Below are 19,511 nucleotides of genomic sequence, written 5' to 3' on the forward strand. Positions count from 1 at the left end.
TCAGCGTGGTTTCAGGAAAGGGAAATCCTGTGTGCCTAATTTATTGAAGATTTTCGAGGAAGTCTCAATCAGAATGGATCGATGAAAACCAGTGGATTCAGTGTCTTCTGGAAGTTCAAATAAATTTGACGTGATCCCTCAAGTCATTAGAGCCCATGGTGTAGGACGTTGCTTGTTAGCATGGAGAGAGAGAACTGGCTCATGGGCAGGAAACAGTGAATGGGGATAAGGCATTCTATTTCAAGCTGGTGACTCATGATCAGTGGGTTACATAGGGATCAGTGCTAGACCCCTACAACTGTTTACAAATGTATATTAATGACTTGGTGGAAGGAAGTGAATGTACTGTAGCCAAAATTGCAGACAACACTGAATTAGGTCAAAAGGCAGAGATAATGGGAACTGCAGATGCTGGAGATTCCAAGATAATAAAATGTGAGGCTGGATGAACACAGCAGGCCAAGCAGCATCTCAGGAGCACAAAAGCTGACGTTTCGGGCCTAGACCCTTCATCAGAAGGGTCTAGGCCCGAAACGTCAGCTTTTGTGCTCCTGAGATGCTGCTTGGCCTGCTGTGTTCATCCAGCCTCACATTTTATTATCTAGGTCAAAAGGCAAGTTGAGGAAGGAATACAAACAATCTGAGGAGGTGGTACAGAATTCAGGAATAATTCGATTCAAAATGAGTTAGCCCATCAGCCTAACAGACTTTAAAGATTGTTTGCAAAGCTGGCCAAACAGAAATATAGCCTTGCCATCTCTCAATATTGTACAGTGAACACCGAGCTGATGCAAACACTTAAATAGTTTTGAATCTGTCAGGATTAGTCAATTCACAATATTTACTATAATCCAAAGCTCCTATTTCCTGTCTATGTCTGATTTAATTTTTTGCTTACTCTGGAGAGAGAGAGAGAGAGAGAGAGAGAGAGAGAGAGAGAGAGATTTGGCAGGTTCACTCGATACACAGCATTCTAAATGTGATTGGTTTGGTCTACATAACACTTCATTTATTTTGGACTGGGCAATAAAAGATGGTTTACATCAACTGAAGTTTAACTGTTTGAGGTACAAGAAAGGTGTAGAAGGATCACTAGAAACCTAGTCTAATAATCCTCTCCTTGTACGGTTTACGGATTCACTTTAGTTAGAGGTTTGCAGCTCACTTACCATTATAAACGCACTAACATAAATATATCTGAATAAATAATACACATCGTATTTAATTAGAGTAACTAGAGAAGTTGGACATTACTCTCCTTAGAGTAGGGAGCATTAAACGGAGAATTAATCAATTGGATCAAGTAATGAACAGTTTTGATCCAGAAGGTAAAGTGAAATTGAGTTCTGTGGCAGGAGGGAGAATAATGGGTTTCCAGCAATTAGGAAATTAACCATGAGGGGCTGCGATTTTTCTTGAAGCACAGCTAGTTACTGTGATCTGGAATGCACTGCCTGACAGGCAGTAGAAGCAGGTTCAACATCACCACTTAGGACATTATAAGATAAATACTTGAAGGGGAAATTTTACAGAGTGGGATTGCAAGTTTCTTCTGTACTTTGACGAAAAAAAAGCGACTGGGAATGGTATCCTTTGATCTTAAATAAAAGTAAATTATAGGGATTAATATTTTGGTTTGTTAGGAGCGTATGGTACACTCCTCCGAGTGAGAGTTCCTGACTGGCACCCCAAAGACTACCTACAAAGTGGTGGCATTGTGCTGGGTAGTGCCAAACCGAGTGGAAATGCATTTATCTCCAGGCAAATGGAGAATATTCCAATACAGCCCCGAGTTGTGCCTTGTAGATGGTGAATAGGGAATTGTATTTACCACCCTTCCCCTGCCACAGACAGACAGACACACACACACATACATATATATCATTCAATGTAAAAGAATGAACTTTCAAACAATTAAAGATCATTTTAAATTCTTACCTCCTCCACTTGGCTGTTTGCCTCCAAATGTAGTCTGGCAAGCTGTTGAGCTCTTTCCACCTCCCCTGCACTGTACGCTGCCTGAACGTTTTTGAGGGATGGACTCTGTTCAATGGGTAAGCCACCCAACCCTGACTGTTTGCTTCCCATAATCTCAGGAACTGTGTCTGCAAACAAAGGTATTGTTCAGATTCTCAAATTCACACTGTTACAGTATATATCTTCAGTCACTGTTACATAAACTATTTATTCCTCTTCTGGGTTAAGAAATATGAAATAGAGTTGCATGACATTTATATTTACATCACTGCAGCTTAGGAGTTAAATCCAACCACAACAATGGACTGAATATTAACTGATAGGTAAGAGTCTTTGAGTACCAGTCCCCAGCACAAAATTTCCCTCTCAGGTGGCTCTAAATTCATGGTGTTGGGAAGAGCTGGGGAAAAGGTTCACAAATCAAGTTTAAAGAATCATGCAGTCTCAGCTTTAGTGAAAAGTGATGTAATTTTAGAACAAAGTGCTAATTAGTTATTGGTCCATGTTCATACTGTTACTAGTTTATGCTTACAATGCACTGTTGCATCTAGTATCCCCAAATCTCCCATTTCTCATTTCCATGCACCCTTGATGTTATCATCCGAAAGCATATCGTGAGTCAGATTTAAACTGGCAACAGTCAGTTCTACCTCATTAGGACTTCTCTTATTCTGGATTTTGCTTGGCTCTTGTGGAAAGGATATACCTGGGCAATCTACACAGGGCTATGAAGTTTAGCAAGGAGTGCAACAAACTTTGATGCACAAGTCTTCAGTACGATTGCTGAATGTTTACAGGGTGTAGTCTTTGCAGTGTCCAATGCCTTCAGCAATTTTTTGATTTCACATTGAGTGAATCAGATTAAATTTGTGATGTTAGAGACGCCAAGATGGATTTTCCACTCGCCACTTGTGGCTCAAGACGGAAGAAAAGGCTTCAGTCTAGTCATTTGCATTGACATGCTGGATTCACCCACTGGGGAGAATTAGGGGATCCTCTTCCCCCAATTAGGTGTTTGATAGTCCACACCTACTGTGACTGAATATGGCAGGAATGCAAAATTTAGAGCAGATCTGTTGATTACAGGATTGTTTTACTCTCTGTTGCTTTGTTTGACACAAGTAGTTATAATATTAGTAGATTGACATCTAATTTTTAGGTATGCCTGGTGCTTGTCCTCACGCTCTCTCCTGCATTCTTCTTTGAACCAGAGAGGATCTCCTGATTTGATGGTTAATGAAAAACTGTGGGATATGCCAAGCCATGAGTTTACACTTTATATTTGAAAACAATCCTGGTGGTATTAATCGACCACAATGACTCAATGATTTCCTTTTTTGAATTGCTAGATTTTAGCACAGTGGGAATGCCACATAAATGATGATGTATGGCATCTCCAAAGTGAAGGCGGGAGTCTATGCCCACTAGGCCTGTGCAGTTGTCATTCCTAAGACAGTCATGGACAGATGGATTGATAACAGGTTGATGATGAGGACAAGCTCAAGTCAATCTTTCTCTCTCACTGGTTCCCCCATCAGTTGCAGGCCCAGTCTAATAACTAACTATTTCCTTCAGATCCCAGGCAGCTCAGTCTGTAGTGGTATTCCTGAGCCACTCTTGCTGATGGGCATTGAAATCCCTCGGAAGACAGCATTCCGTGCCTTTGCCATCCTGTGTGTCTTCCACCTGATGTTCAACATGGAGGAAAACGGAATCATCTGGGTGGCAGGTGGGATAGTTGGTAATCAGCACAAGCTTTCTTTGCCCACATTTCACTTGACGTCACAAGCCTTCATGGGGTCGAGAGTCAATGATTTGGGTTCCAAAGGGAACTCCCTCCTGAATGTATACCATTGTGTCACCACCTACAACATAGCAGCAGACTAGAGCCGATATGGGTACCTTCCATTTGGACAAAGTGAGACAAATTAGACAAGGTAATGTTCAAAGTGAGAATAAACAGGGCCAGGCTGAGCTGTATCAATTATTAGTTAGTGGCATTATCAACATCACTACATTCCCTTAAACTACTGCTGTTGTTACTACATGCTCTAGGTAGCGCAAATTTCAAGGTTCCTACTTCTTCAAATTATCTCTAGAATTTCCCTGAATAATGGAGTTCATGGTTTTAAATAATTGGCCTAGGAAAAGGCTTGGACACTATTAACTCTGTACAGGGTTTGCATTCTGCCAATCTTCAGCAAAAGTCTCAACACTACCAAGATCAATATCCCGATTTTGTCATCAAATAGCAGAGAATGGTTTTGATCACTGAACTCTGGGTTATGGGCGCAGCATTCTGTCACTGCACTATTCTGCTGCCAAATAGCACAGAACAGATTCGCTCCAAAATAGCAGAACAGTTTTGATCCACAATTTAGCCGATTTCTGAAGAAGGGTCCCAACCCGAAACATTAACTTTCCTGCTCCTCTGATGTTGCCTGGCCTGCTGTGTTCCTCCAGCTCCACACTTATCTCTGACTACAACATCTGCGGTCTTGACTATGTCAACATCTCTGTTCTGCTTCTTAAGTCTGGATGCTGTTTGAACACCTGGTTTTAGCTTCTTTACCACTGCTCCTGGAGTCTTCACACATCTCAGCTACCTGAGCCCAGCTTCGGTTCCACTCACCAGGCGTCTGCTCCAGTACCTGGTCCCAATCTCCATCTGTAACTGGGCTCAGATCTGGCATTGGTTTTGCTCCCCACTTTTTCTCCCAGGTGGCTGGAGTTATAATATTAGCGGATGGGTGTCATGTAATGTAGCTTATGGTTTATAGCATTAGAACCAGAGTTATTAAACTTGTTGAATAAATTACATAATAAACTGTTTACATGACTGAATTACTTGTTTACTTATTGGGTTTTTAAATAATCATGTATAAATATTGAGTTTTACCTACATTTAACTCTAAATTAGGAATGTCAATGAAATGCAGCCTGTTCATGTTTTAGATCTTTTCACTGTAGCAAATAGAATTTCTGCATTAGTGTAGCATACTGATTATGGGCAAGCAACTACGGACAACAGCATTAGAAACATTCTAAGAGTAAATATGTCATAGCAGAATAGGTATATTAAACTGAAGTCTTCTGACTTAAGTGAGCAAGGTTTTTCCTTCGGCAATTATTCAAAACCATGACCTCCGTTATTTAGGGAAATTCCACAGATTATGGGAAGGAGTAGGAACCTTGAAATTAGTGTAATCTTGAACTAATAGTAACAATGACAGTAGCTGAAGGGGATGTTGTGACATGATGTTGATGTCACTAACTAATAATCCAGGGCTGATCTCAGCTCAGCTTTTTCCTCATTTTTATCCATGAATATGAAAACATTGTCTCTGATTTCTCCTCCGAAAAAGCAAAGGTTTTGATTCAGGGATCTCGGAGCATGTCCACAGCCCACAGCCTCTGTGCCAGTAATTCAAGCCTATTAATTATTCATCTTTCTAAACCAACAGAGGCTCTGCTGTAATTGTATAAAACACATGCATATCTCTAAGACTTGTAGTTCACCAATCAGCCAGGGAACTGACAGAAAAGAAAGGAAATTCTGAAAAACATGTGTGACTTTATAAAACATAGCACGAGACAATATGCGTATTTTTAAAAATCCAATCACTATGATCATAGCACACAGATAAACGGAAATCAGCTACTGAACAGCAAAATGTAATCTTGTACAATACTGAAATGTTGATTAATGGAATCAATTCAGATTTCAGTTGCTGCAAAGGATACGTTTAAACTAATTTAACTCTTCACCTACCACAAAATATCTCTTGATTATTAAATAATGGCAATAACGTGAATGGGCTAACATAGCAAACTGACCTTGTTGCCTCTGTGATAAAAGAGGCACATGCAGTTCATAGACACATTACCAGTCAAACTATACAATATCCGGGCTTGATCTTTGATTTTTGGAGGATGCTTAACCTTCTGATGGAGTAGATACAGTAAGAGCTGCCCGATGTACTGAACTGTCAAATCCCAGCCCACAGGTTTCTCACATACTTGCTCTTTGTCCGAGATGGAAAGTAGTTGGCATGATGTGTGTCTGTGATCTGGAAATTGCCCCTGAGATGTAGTGGAAGCAGTTTCAGTGGGGGCTTTCAAACAGGAAGTGGATGTACACTGAGAAGGTGGGAGGAGTTGCAGGTTGATGGGGAAAAGGGCTAATTGGGCAGCTCTTTCAAATAACGATGGAAACATGATAGGCTGAATGTGTCGTATGATTCTGCAATTCAGGATATGAGGGGAACTTTGTTGCAGTGGACTACAGGAAAACATGTGCATCAAAACATTTGGTGTATTTGTAGATTCTCTATAGATCCTCCATTTACAGATGAGGGAGCATACAAAAGGCCAGCTGAACAGAGTTTGGGGCTCAATCTTTGCAATGTGGAAATGCTGGACATCTTGATGTCAGACCAGTGGTGTCTGCCACCACTTTATCAGCTTCCCTATAAGTCAACAGACATCACCTAATGTCTCAATGTTGCAGTGGAGCTCAAACAAAGGACGTAAAACTAATTTTTGCTTATAGGCTCAGACTGCTACCATGGTTGTTTAGCTCAACGTTCAAACGGACTACACAGGCTCTCACAGAAGTTTCACTGATGAGCTGACTCCACCGAAATTGGAATGTGGAGCTCTTGGTGGCCAGAACCTGGAGTGAGGACATGAGAGTGAGTCTCCTGTCAGTGTATTTCTTTTGGATTGTGATGATAGTTTACAATATATATTATTAAGTCATTTATTAGGAGAAAACTTGCTATGCTGAAGAAAGATGCATTTTGTTAAATCTTTCCATCTTGTACTTATCAGGCTATTTCACAAGAAAATAACATTTATACTATATGAAAGAAAGACACTGATTGACTAGCAGTGGACTCGAATTAAGCAAGCCATTACCATGCAGAATTCACCAATGAGTACAGAAGTTGGCAAGTCATGTTGAAGTTGCACAAAACTTTAGTTCGGCCACATTTGGAATACTGTGTGCAGTTCTGTTTGCTACACTATAGAAAAGATACAGAACAGTTGGAGATGGTGCAATAAAGATTTTTAACTAGGTTGTTGCCTGGATTGGAATGTATTACAAGGAGAGATTGGGCAAAATTGGATTGTTTTCATTAGCGCATTGGAGGCTGAGTGTGACCTGGTACAAGTCTTTTTCCTAGGGTGGAGATGTCAAATACTAGAATGCATAGGTTTAAGCTAGAAAGTTTGAAGAATGTGCAAGGAAAGGTTTGTGTGTGTGTTTTTTTTCCCCCACAGAGGGTGGTAATGCCTGGAACATGCTACCAGGGGAGGTGGTAGATACACAATCAACGTGTAAGAGGCATTTAGACTAACACACGAACAGGCAGGGAAAAGAAAGATATGGACCACATGCAAGCAGATGAGATTACTTTACAATGGCATCACAGTTGGTGCAGATGTTGTGGGCCAAAGAGGCCAGAAGGAAAGATTCATACCAACAAATAAGCTGTTTACGCACTTAAACGGTCAAAGCTTTGAGTTTATGTCTTAGATTTCATTGAGAAAGATCAATAAATTAATCTAAGCCGATAAGTGTCTTGGAGAGACAACAACAAGAAGAATCATATCTGTGAATGTGCAGAAAATCGAATGCTAACTTAGTGAACTTTCCAGCTCAAGAAATTCTAAAAAGTGAAAACAGGAATGATGTTTCGTTGGGATTGAGTATCTGTAGAGGATTTTTAGATCATGGTCAGGTTTGTGTAAGGCTATTATTTCTTTGTGTAATAAATTTGTCGTCTTTTGACAAGAAGTACTTGACAGCTTCACGTGTTTTGTTCAGAGACTGACCATCACTGTGACCAAACTGCAGAAATAAAACACACAGTCCATTAAGTCAGTTTTTACTCTGGAATCTGGGCTTGTCCAGGATAACTATCAGCTGTGATCATCATAGCCAGGTCACTCCCTCCAAGATCTGTGCAGACATAGTTCCACGACAACTTGAGATGGGGGTATCAGGGATCCTCTTTTGGGGACACAGGATGGCAAGGATCCTTTAGGGTTATTAACAATGTTGAAGATCGTCTATAAATGTATGTAAACTCCATGGAGCTATCCAACTTGTCAAGGCTTGTGAAGAACTGTCAAGACGTAAACAAAAAGTGTAAATAAGTGTCAATCTGTCAAGAAGTGTCAAAATATATTATTTGAATGGGACTATTTTTTTCAACCGAGTGTAGTGTGCAACATATAATTTTAAATACTACAACTGTATTCCCCGACCTCCCACTGTGGATTGGGTAATTGTTGATATCCCACGTGCTGGCATAGAAAGTTAAGAGAGAGAGGGAAGTGGGTAGAAGTAGACATTAAGTTGGCAGATGAATCAATGGTCATGGCTATAGGTAATGGGCATGACATTGGGGGATTTGATGGACAATGATGGATGGACAAAGGCATAGTTTGCATCAGTGAGGTATGAGGAATGTGGGTGGGTGAGAGAGAGAGAGAGAGAGAGAGAGAGAGAGAGAGAGAGAGAGATTGTGTAAGGTAGTCCTTTGGATGTGATCCAGGCAACTTTGGTAGAGAATAATCCCTTTGGAATTATTGACTTCCTTATGTCCATAAAGTGAATTAACTCATTGGCAACGCCAAACCTGTAAAGAAACTTTCCAAAAAAATGTACTGGTAGTCTTAATACCTGTTCACATAAAAGGATTTCTGCTGCATGACTAATGTCACAAATTATTACACTCACCATGCACTATGAGGTGAGATTTCTGATGACAGTTCCAACTGCTTTGGGAATAGAGGTGTTTGTATATTTTTTTAGATATAAAGCATTTAAGGGATTAGGCATTTAAATGAAGTGAGTTGTTAGGAGGCATGAAGGATGCAGGAAAGGCGAATGGGGGTTGGTTTATGGGGCATGAAGGGCCATCATAATGGCTCAGGGACATTGCGTATCAAGGGTTGAAGGAGTATCAGGATGGGTGGTTGAAATCATAGCTGGGGTTGGGCTAACGCAGAGGCTTTAAAGGGTAAATGGGCATGCAATGAAGGCCCATGAGGGTAGGGTAAATTGAGAGAGGGAGAAAAACAGTATGAAGAGCCATGGACATGGGTAAAGATGAGTGGGTGCCTTGAAGGAGGCCTGAAGATGGGCAGAGATGAGAAGAAATGAGCAGAAAAAAAAATTTTGTTTTCATTTTCACCTTTTTAATTTTGACCACTGTACTGAAGCTGAGGGAGACTTTTCACCTAGCTAGTCTAAGGAATTGCCAACATCCTGGGTTTTTTCCAGGTCACCTGGCCAAGTCCACAAAAATCATAAGTCAACACCTCATTTTTAAAGGTTGGGTTCACAGAGCTGAAATTTCCTCTGGTTACACACCTGAGCTGGAACAAAAATCCGGTCCATACAATCAGACTCAACGAGAGAAACGTATTTAATTCTGGGGATTATACTTTAGGAAGAATGAAAACAGAAAAGACATCCTGGAATGGTTTCAGGTATGAGATAAATAGATTGAAGAATCTGTGGCTGTTCTCCTTAAAGAAAAGTACGTTGAGCATTCAAAACCATAAGGAGTCTACACAATGTAGACAGAACCAACACCCAATTACAGAAGAATCAAGAAATAAAGTACACCTATTTAAGATGATTGGTAAAAGAAGCTTTAGTCAACGTGGAAGACCTTTTAAGCATAAAAATTAATTGAAATCACGAATGCACTGCTTGCAAGTGTGGTACAGGTAGATTCAAACCGGTTTTCGAAGGGGAACTGGTTAAGAACCTGTACAGAAAATTTGTAGGGTTACAAGGTAAAGGGGCAGAAGGAGTGAAACTGAGTTGCTCTTAAAGAAAACCAGCACAGAAACAACAGGCCAATTAGTCTTGTTCTGCATCATCAGCATTCTACGACTATGCTACAGGTTCTATTCAGCCCATTGTGTCTGTCTCAGCTCTCTGCAACAGCAATTCAGGTAGTTCTAATTCCAACACCATATTCTCTGTAGCACTGCAAATTATTTCTCTTCAGATAATAATCCAATTTCCAGCCACGATTAAATCTTCCTCCATCACAAACGTCTAGCACGAAAACCAAGCCCTCAGTCCAACTCGTCCATGCTGATCAGATATTCCAAATTAATCGAGTCGCATTTGCCAGAATTTGGCCCATGTCCCTCTAAATCCTGTGGCCAAGCAGCATCTGCTTGGAGCAAGAAAGCTGACGTTTCGGGCCCAGGCCCTTCATCAGAAATGGGTGAAGGGAAGGGGTATCTGAAATAAATGGGGAGAGAGAGGGAGACAGACAGATCGAAGATGGATAGAGGAGGAGATAGGTGGAGAGGAGACAGACAAGTTAAAGAGGTGGGGATGGAGCCAGTAAAAGGTGAGTATAGGTGGGGAGGTAGGGAGGAGATAGGTCAGTCCAGGGAGGATGGACAGGGCAAGGTGCGGGACGAGGTTGGTAGGTTGGAAATGGGGCTGCTGCTTGAGGTGGGAGGAGGGGATAAGTGAGGGGAAGAACAGGTTAAGGAAGCGGGGACGAGCTGGGCTAGTTTTGGGATGTGGTAGGGGGAATGGGAGATTTTGAAGCTTGTCAAATCCACGTTGATACCATTGGCCTGCAGGGTTCCCAAGCATAATATGAACTGTTATTCCTGCAACCTTCGGGTGACATCATTGTGGCACTGCAGGAGGCCCAGGATGGGCATGTGCTCTCAGGAACGGGAGAGGGAGTTGAAATGGTTCGCGACTGGGAGGTGCAGTTGTTTATTGCAAACAGAGTGTAAGTGCTTTGCTAAACGGTCCCCAAGCCTCCGCTTGGTTTCCCCGATGTAGAGGAGGCCACGACAGGTACAGGATATGCAGATGAACCTCTGCTTGATGTGGAAAGTCTTCTTGGGGCCTGAAATGGGGCTGAGGGAGATGGTGTTGGGGCAGGTGTAGCACTTCCTGCGGTTGCAGGGGAAAGTGCCGGGTGTGGTAGAGCTGGAGGGGAGTGTGGAGTGGACAAGGGAGTCACGGAGAGAGTGGTCCCTCCGGACAGCAGACAAGGGTGGGGAGGGAAAAATATCTTTGGTGGTGGGGTCGGATTGCAGATGGCGGAGGTGTCGGAGGATGATGTCTTGGATCCGGAGGTTGGGGATTTTTTTTCTTGGTCGTTATTGCGGGGACGGGGTGCGAGGGCTGAATTGTGGGAAATCCCCCTCATCCTCACATACCACCCCACCGGTATCCAACGCATCATCCTCCAACACTTCCGCCATCTACAACTCAACCCCACAACCAAAGACATTTTTCCCTCCCCACCCTTGTCTGTTTTCTGGGTGGGATGACTCTCTACGAGGCTCCCTTGTCCGCTCCACAGTCCCCTCCAGCCCCACCACACCTGGCACTTTTTCCTGCAACTGCAGGAAGTGCTACACCTGCCCCCACAATTCCTCCCTCACCCCCATCCAAGGCCCCCAAGAAGACTTTCCACATCAAGCAGAGGTTCACCTGCACATCTGCATCCGCAGTACCCATTGTGGCCTCCGCCTCAACGGGAAAACCAAGCGGAGGCTTGGGGATCCGCTTTGCGGAACACCTCTGCTCAGTTCACAATAAATAACTGCACCTCCCAGTCACGAACCATTTTAACTCCCCGTCCCATTCCTTACATGACATGTCCATCCTGGGCCTCGTGCAGTGTCACAACTATGCCACCCAAAGATTGCAGGAACAGCAACACATATTCTGCTTGGGAACCCTGCAACCCAATGGCATCAACGTGGATTTCTCAAGCTTCAAAATCTCCCCTCCCCCTACCGCATCCCAAAACCAGCCCATCTCATCCCCACCTCCCTAACCTGTTCTTCCTCTCACCTATCCCCTCCTCAAGCCGCACCCCCATTTCATCCCGCCCCCTTGACCTGTCCCATCCTACCTGGACTGACCTATCCCCTCCCTACCTTCCCACCTACACTCGCCTTTACTGGCTCCATCCCCGCCTCTTTAACTTGTCTGTCTCCTCTCCACCTATCTTCTCCTCTATCCATCTTCAATCCGCCTCCCCCTCTCCCTATTTATTTCAGAATCCTCTTTCCCTCCCCCATTTCTGATGAATGGTCTAGGCCTGAAACATCAGCTTTCCTGCTCCTAAGATGCTGCTTGGCCTGCGGTGTTCACCCAGCTCCACACCTTATTATCTCGGATTTTCCAGCATCTGCAGTTCCTATTATCCCTTTAAATCCTTCCGACTTATAAGCCCTTTCAGATGCCTTTTAAATGTTGTAATTGGTACCATTCTCCACCACTTCCTCTGGCAGCTCATTCCATCCATGTATCACTTACAGCATGAAAAAGTTGCCCCTTTGATCCCTATTAAATCTTTCCTCTCTCATCTTAAACTCTAGTTTTGGACTCCCCCGCCCCAGGGTAAAGGCCTTGTGAATTTAACCTATCCGTGCCCTCACGATTTTCACTTCTCAGCCTCTGATGCTCCACAAAATTAGTACCAGCCTATTCAGCCCCTCCCTACAGCTCAAACGCTCCAACATCCTTGTAAATCTTTTCTGAACCCTTGCAAGGTTCACAATATCCTTCCTATAGAAGGGAACTCAAAATCGCGCTCACTATTCCAAAAGTGGCCTGACTAATGTTCTGTACAGCTGCAACATGACCTCTCAACTCCTATACTCAATGCACTGACCAATGAAGGCAAACATATTAAACTCTTTCCTCACTATTGTATCTACCCGTGGCTCACTTTTAAGGAAATTTCAGCCTGCACTCCAAGGTTCCTTTGTTCAGCAACACTCCCAGAACCTTACCATTAAGTGTATAAGTCTTGCCCTGATTTGTCTATCCAAATTCCACCAGCTCCCCTACTGTGTTTATACTCTCACTTCTGTAGCCTTGCTTTGGCAATTCTCCTAAAGTAATGCCCTCTAGTTCTCGGTCCTTCCACTAACGCACCTGATGCTTTCTACCTGAATTTTCCAGATCCCCCCATGACTCTTAATACCTCCATTAAACTACTGTCCTCCAAAAATAGCCACAGTTTCTCCAAACTATCTGCCATTTGTGAAAATATTGCCCTCCATCTTCACTGGATTTTTGCTAATGCCTTTACATACTTCTAAAGTTTGATATTCAGACCTGGATGTAAAACAGACAGCTGAAGCTGACTCCAGTTACTATTATAAGATAACAAAGTGTGAAGCTGGATGAACACAGCAGGCCAAGCAGCATCTCAGGATGCTGCTTGGTCTGCTGTGTTCATGCAGCTTCACACTTTGTTATGCTGGATTCTCCAGCATCTGCAGTTCCCATTATCATATCCAGTTACTATTACTGCAGTTTATAAATCCACATAAACTTATCAAACGCGCTATCGACCAGTTCAATGATTTAGGCACACAAACAACCCAAATCACTCTGTTACAAAAACAGAAATTGTTGGAAAAGCTCAGCAGGTCTGTGGAGAGAAATCAAAGTGAATGTTTCACTCTGTTTCAGCATCTCCCTCACAATTGTACTCAGTATGTGATGCAGATGATAACTGATAATTTTTTTTGGCAATTTGTTAATATTGTGGAGTTAGTTACTTGATCGTTGAGTTGGTCTGCCAGACCCCGTTTTGGAGAATGTTGGGTATTACCTGCTCAGCCTGGGGGGAGATGGGGGAATGAGAATGGCTTGGGCGAAGGGGTGGATTCTCAGGAGGGTTATCAAGAGAGCCGAGGCGTCACTCGGGAAACGCCCTATGCCTGCTCTGGGCGCCATAACGGGGAAACGACCAGCATTTACAGACGTGAACCTCCAATCCACGACTCTCCAAATCATACGGCCGCTGCCGCTGATTTAGAACTACAACTCCCATCCAGCACCACAGCAACACTCCCACGGATTCCCCACCTGAGAACTTACAGCGCGCAGGCGCCATATTGGCATGCACGATGGGTACTGTAGTACAAACCACGAAGAGGACAAAGAAAGTATGGCGCCTTTGAAAGTATTTGCCGAGTCAGACATCGTTCATCCTCATCGTAATCCAGTCATTTCCCCACATTTATAAACCGCTGTAAATCAGAGCGACTTGTATGAACATAAGCTGCCAAATTCACACAAAAAGTTGTAATCTCAGGAAAACCAGTAGCTACATCAAAAATCCAGACAAAGGATTGCTAAATAAAAAACAGAAGAACTGCGGATGCTGTAAATCAGAAACTAAAACAGAAATTGCTGGAAATGCGCAGCAGGTCTGGCAGCAACTACGCAGGGAGATCAAATTTAGGGGTTGAACTCGTTTCCAACCATAGACATCCTTCAGAAAGTCTTCAAAAGATTAACACTGATGTTATCCGCACTATGCCGATTATTGTAAGCCACTAGACCTTTGCTGACAGAGTGCCTTGGCAGGAGCATTCAGGACCACTATGCTGCTGCAGTGCATTTTATTACTGAGCTGCTTAAAGGAGTTAGTACCCTCAAAAAAACGGCTAGAAAATGAATTCTGAAGAGCGATGGATGTAGAAATAACTTGGAGGAGACTGCTGAACATCCCAGGTTCCCCAATCCGGATATTAAAACTCATGGTAAAGATATCAAAGACTAATAGAAAGCTGAATCTAGGAAAACGTACCAAGGGCAGAACACAAAGATCCACAGCTCAGAAAAAAAGCCTGCCAGTTCATCATGCCAATACCAGTCACAAAACAATGAACTAACTATTCAAATCTCATTTTCCAGCATTTGGCCCGTAGCTTTCATGCCTTGGTATCGTAAGTGCATATCTAAATACTTCTGAAACGTTGCACAGGTTTGTGTCTCTACTACCCTTACAGGCAGAAAGTTCAGGTTCCCACCACCCTCCGAGTGAAAAGAAGTTTTTCCTCACATTTCTCCGTATGCCTTCTGTCCCTTACCTTAGGGCATATCTAGGAATGCTTCTTTGCCAAGTTACTTCAGAATAATGGTATATGTAATCAGGACTAAAGAAAACTGGCCTTTTCACTTTTGAGAGAATGCTCAACTAATCAAGTGTCCCTTATATAAGATAATATAACACCAAATTAAAATTACAAGTAAAGAGAACTGTTAGCACAAACTTCGAAAAGGGTCACTAGACCCAAAACGTTAACACTGTTTTCTGTCTGTACATGATGCCAGATCTGCTGAATTTCTCCGGCAATTTCTATTTTTGTTACTATCACAAACTTGTCAAACTGACAATACCAAACACACTATTTCTGTATCCTACTTGCAAGTCTTTAGGTGTTAGTCATGGTCTAGTTTGTAGCTGAGTTACAACGGTCTCAGTTAAACTCCTACTCCACAGACTTGAAGATGAAATTGGGCTAACACTACTGGTAAAATACTGAGAGGGTGCTGCACTCATTAAGAATGATATTTCAGGTCAGATGATAAACCAAATGTTGTCAATCCCATCATCTGAATAGTGCTACACTATTTTGAAGAAACGTCTGATACGCTGGTCAATATTTATCCCTCAACCAACACTGAAAACAACTAATCTGGTCATTTTTGACACTGGGGCCTAATGTTGCCCAAATCTTCCCCTCCCATGGGACCTTCCAATGCTAATTCCCACACACAGCAAGGGATCATAATGCCCACTCTCCCAATAGGAACCTCACTCTGCCCCTCCCCTCTTATGTTAGGGCCTCATGCTACTTAGCTTAGACCAAGGCCTCATGCTTCCCCTCCCAACACACTGCAGCCTTACACTGCCTATCTCTTACAATACTATTTCCCCACTCTGGGGTATTATGCCTTCATGCCCCAGAGTGACAGCATGGACTGCCCAGCTGTGCTCATTTACAGATCCTTACCCCAATGCCATTTGTCCATTTTGCAGTCAAATGCCAGAACATGACTATGAGATCCCAAGTATATTTCCTTTATGTGCCAATGTTAATGAATTCATGAACTAATTTATAAACAGTAAATTGTTTATTGTTTGAAAGATGGGGCAGACTGCTTGCCTAGAATTGTTGCCTGATGCAGGATCTGAGGTGGTGGCTGTTTTGGTTGCTAAGTGTTGGATTTAGGAATCGTTAGAGTTAAGCTGAATGTTGGAATTTAAGAATTTAAATCCTAATTTTTGGGCATACTTAACATCTAAAAATATGGGTAAGGGAAAGGCAAACTTTTTATAGGTTGTACTTAGTAATTCTTGTAAGCCTTATAACGTGAAAGTATAGGCATTATGTTCTCCCAGTACAGAGTGTCAGTGGCAAGAGTGTGCTGGGATTTAAGTCTGTGTTGTTTTAGGCAAGTCTACATTAGCTATTTTTTAAAAAGGATAAAGATGGCAGTCTGTATGCTCCCCTTGTCAGATGTGGAGATCAGGTAATAGTTAACTGTCTCTGGAGATTACATATGCAGGACGCATGCTTGGATGCAGCTCATATCAGAATGTTTGGATCAGCCGGAGAGGCATTTAGAGTCACTAAGGTGCATACAGGAGGCACAGAGTGTGATGGATAGTAGCTTTAGAGAGATAGTCACACCACAGGTATAGTCAGGTAGATGGGTGACTGTCGGGAGAGACAGCAAGGTAGTCTCTTGTGACTCTCCCTCTCAATCAAATAATCCATTTGGGATACTATTGGATGAAGAGTAGCCTCTTAGATGAAAATAAAATGGCAGTCAGGTCTTGGGCACTGTGGCTGGATCTTCTGTTAAGTGGCATTTGTTCTAACAAGCAATTGTAATCGGAAGCTGTTGAGTCTGGGCACAGACAGATGATGCTGCAGCCAGAGACACTTCGGGATTGTGTGTTGCATCTTTGGCGTCAAGGTCAAGGTCATCTCGGAGCAGTTGCAGCAAATTCCCAAAGGAGAGAGCACACAGCTGGAAATCATTGTACATATTGGTAGAGAAAGGGATGAGGTTCTGCAGAGTGAATTTAGGGAGTTAGGCAAGAGGTTAAAAAGCAGGATGTTGAGGGTGGTCATCTCTGGATTAGTCCTGGTGCCACATGCTACTGATTTTAGGAGTAGGAAGATAGAGCAGATTAATGAGTGGCTGAGGAGATGATGCAGGTGCAAGGATTCAGATTTTTGGATCATTGGGATCTCTCCTGGGTCAGAAGTGACCTGTACTAAAAGGATACATTGCACCTGACCTGAAGGTGTCAAATATCTTGGCGAGGAGATCTACTAGTACTAGTTGGGAGGCTCTAAACTAGCATGGGGGCGGATTGAGGGATCCTAAGCAGTAGTAGTTAAGAGGAAACGCTGAGGGTGGTTTGAAAGTTAAATAGGAGCAAGTTGAATAGAAAGGCAGGCAAGAGCACGGCAGAGAACAAAGCAACACTGGAGAATTACTGTGGAACACAAACCACAGGAGATAGGAGAGAAACTAAACAAATATTCTGCATACTGTGAAGAAAAACATGGAAGATCAAGAACTCTGGGAAATAAATACTGATGTCTTGAAAACAGTCCACAATGCAGAAGAGGTGGTGCTGGAGGTCTGACAAAACAAAGGTAGATAAATTTCCAGGAACTGATCAAAACGTATCCCAAAACATTCTAGGAAGCTAGGAAAGAAGTCGTGGGGCCTCTAGCAGAGATTTGGATCAGCGATAGACACGGGTGAGGTGCCGGAAGACTGAAGGGTGGCAAATATTGTGCTTTTATTTAACAATGACCAAGTTTCCCCAAACTGAATCAGTCCCATTTGCTGCCTTGGCCCATTTCTCCCTGAACCTTAATTACTAACTTACTTACCTTACTTTAACCTTAGTTACTAACCTGAACCTCTAGTCATGTACGTGTCCAAATGTCTTTTAAAACGTTATAACTGGACTTGCATCTACCACTTCCTCTGGCAGTTCATTCCATATACGAACCGCCCTCTGGTGAAAAGGTTGGCCCTCATGTCCCTTTTAAATATTTCTCCCGTCACCTTAATTATGACTTCTAGTTTTGAGCTACTTCGGCCTTAAGGAAAAGGCATAAAACATAGGACAGAAATGGGCCCTTTGGCCCATGACGTGGTGCCAAACATGACACCAAATTAAACTGATCCCTTCTGCCTGCCATTGGACAAATCCTTTTGTTTCTTGCATATTCATGCACTTATCTAAAAGTCCCTTAAATGCCACTATTGTATCTACTGCCACAACCACCACCCCTGGCACTGCATTCCAGACTCCTACTACTCCCTGTGTAGAAAAAAAACAAACTTACCCCCCTCTCACCTTAAATGCATGCCCCCCTAGAATCAGGATTCCAACTCTGGGAAAAGATTCTGCCCATCAACTGTATCTATGCATCTCATAACTTTAGACTTCCATCTAAAGGGGCGGCACAGTGGCTCAGTGGTTAGCACTGCAGCCTCACAGCACCAGGGACCAAGGTTCAATTCCAGCCTCAGGCAACTGTCTGTGTGGAGTTTGCACATTCTCCCTGTGTCTGCGTGGGTTTCCTCCGGGTGCTCCGGTTTCCTCCCACAGTCCAAAGATGTGCAGGCTAGGTGGATCGGCCATGCTAAATTGCCCATAGTGTTCAGGGATGTGTGGGTTATAGGGGAATGAGTTTGGGTGGGATGCTTCAAGGGGCGGTGTAGACATGTTGGGCCAAAGGGCCTGTTTCCACACTCTAGGGAATCTAGTCTAATCTAAACCTCTACGTCATGGCCACCATTTTTGTGTAATCCACAAACTTAATAACAGTGCTTCCTAAAATATAATCCAAGTCATTTAAATAAATGACAAATGACAGTGGGCACAACACTGATCCCTTGTTGTGCATTACAGTGTTTCTGGGCAAGAGTTCAAGAATGTGGAATAAATAGTCATAATCTGGAATGAGCTCTATTACCTAAGGGCCACTGTTTTCCTTTGTATTTCCTCTATTCCTGTATTAGGGGTGGCACGGTGGCTCAGTGGTTAGCACTGCTGCCTCACAGCACCAGGGACCCAGGTTTGATTCCACAGTTAGGTGAATTACTGTGTGGAGTTTGCACATTCTTCCTGTGGCTGCTTGGGTTTCCTCACACAGTCCAAAGATGCGCAGGTTAATTCACCGTGCTAAATTGCCCATAGTGTTCAGGGGTGTGTAGCTTAGGTGAATTATAGGGGGTGGGTCTGGGTGGGATGCTCCATGGGTTGATGTGGACTTGTTGGACCAAAGGGCCTGCTTCCACACTAGGGATTCTATGATTCTGTTCATAGAGTAATACAGCATGGAAACAGGCTCCTTGCCCCAAATCAGCCCACGCTGACCATGGTGCTCATTTGCCCAAATGGCCCACATTTGGTCCATTTCCGTCTAAACTCTTCCCATCCATGCACCTATCCAAATGTTTTTTAAATGTTGCTATTGTACCCGCCTCAACCACTTACTTTGGCAGCTCAATCCATATATACACCACTCTCTGCATCAAGTTGTTGCACCTCAAGTCTGCCTTAAATCTATCCCTTCTCACCTCAAACCCATGCCCTCTAGTTTTCAATTCCCCTCCCCGGGAAGAAGACTGTAAGCATTTATTCTATTTCAATGAACTGCGTACTTGT

General features: G+C 43.1%; 1 protein-coding gene across 2 annotated transcripts in view; it reads right to left on the reverse strand.

The window, feature by feature from the left end:
• lrrk1 (leucine-rich repeat kinase 1) overlaps window positions 1-19,511 on the reverse strand; it is a 201,959-nt gene that overhangs the window by 155,404 nt on the left and 27,044 nt on the right. For both annotated transcript variants that reach the window (XM_048563008.2, XM_059639335.1), the window contains exon 3: window positions 1,939-2,105. In XM_048563008.2, coding sequence (XP_048418965.1) covers window positions 1,939-2,105 — 167 coding nt within the window. The remainder of the gene's footprint in view (window positions 1-1,938; window positions 2,106-19,511) is intronic.

The sequence above is a fragment of the Stegostoma tigrinum genome, chromosome 33 (genome assembly GCF_030684315.1).
Source record: "Stegostoma tigrinum isolate sSteTig4 chromosome 33, sSteTig4.hap1, whole genome shotgun sequence".
NCBI classification, from domain to species: Eukaryota; Metazoa; Chordata; class Chondrichthyes; order Orectolobiformes; family Stegostomatidae; genus Stegostoma; species Stegostoma tigrinum.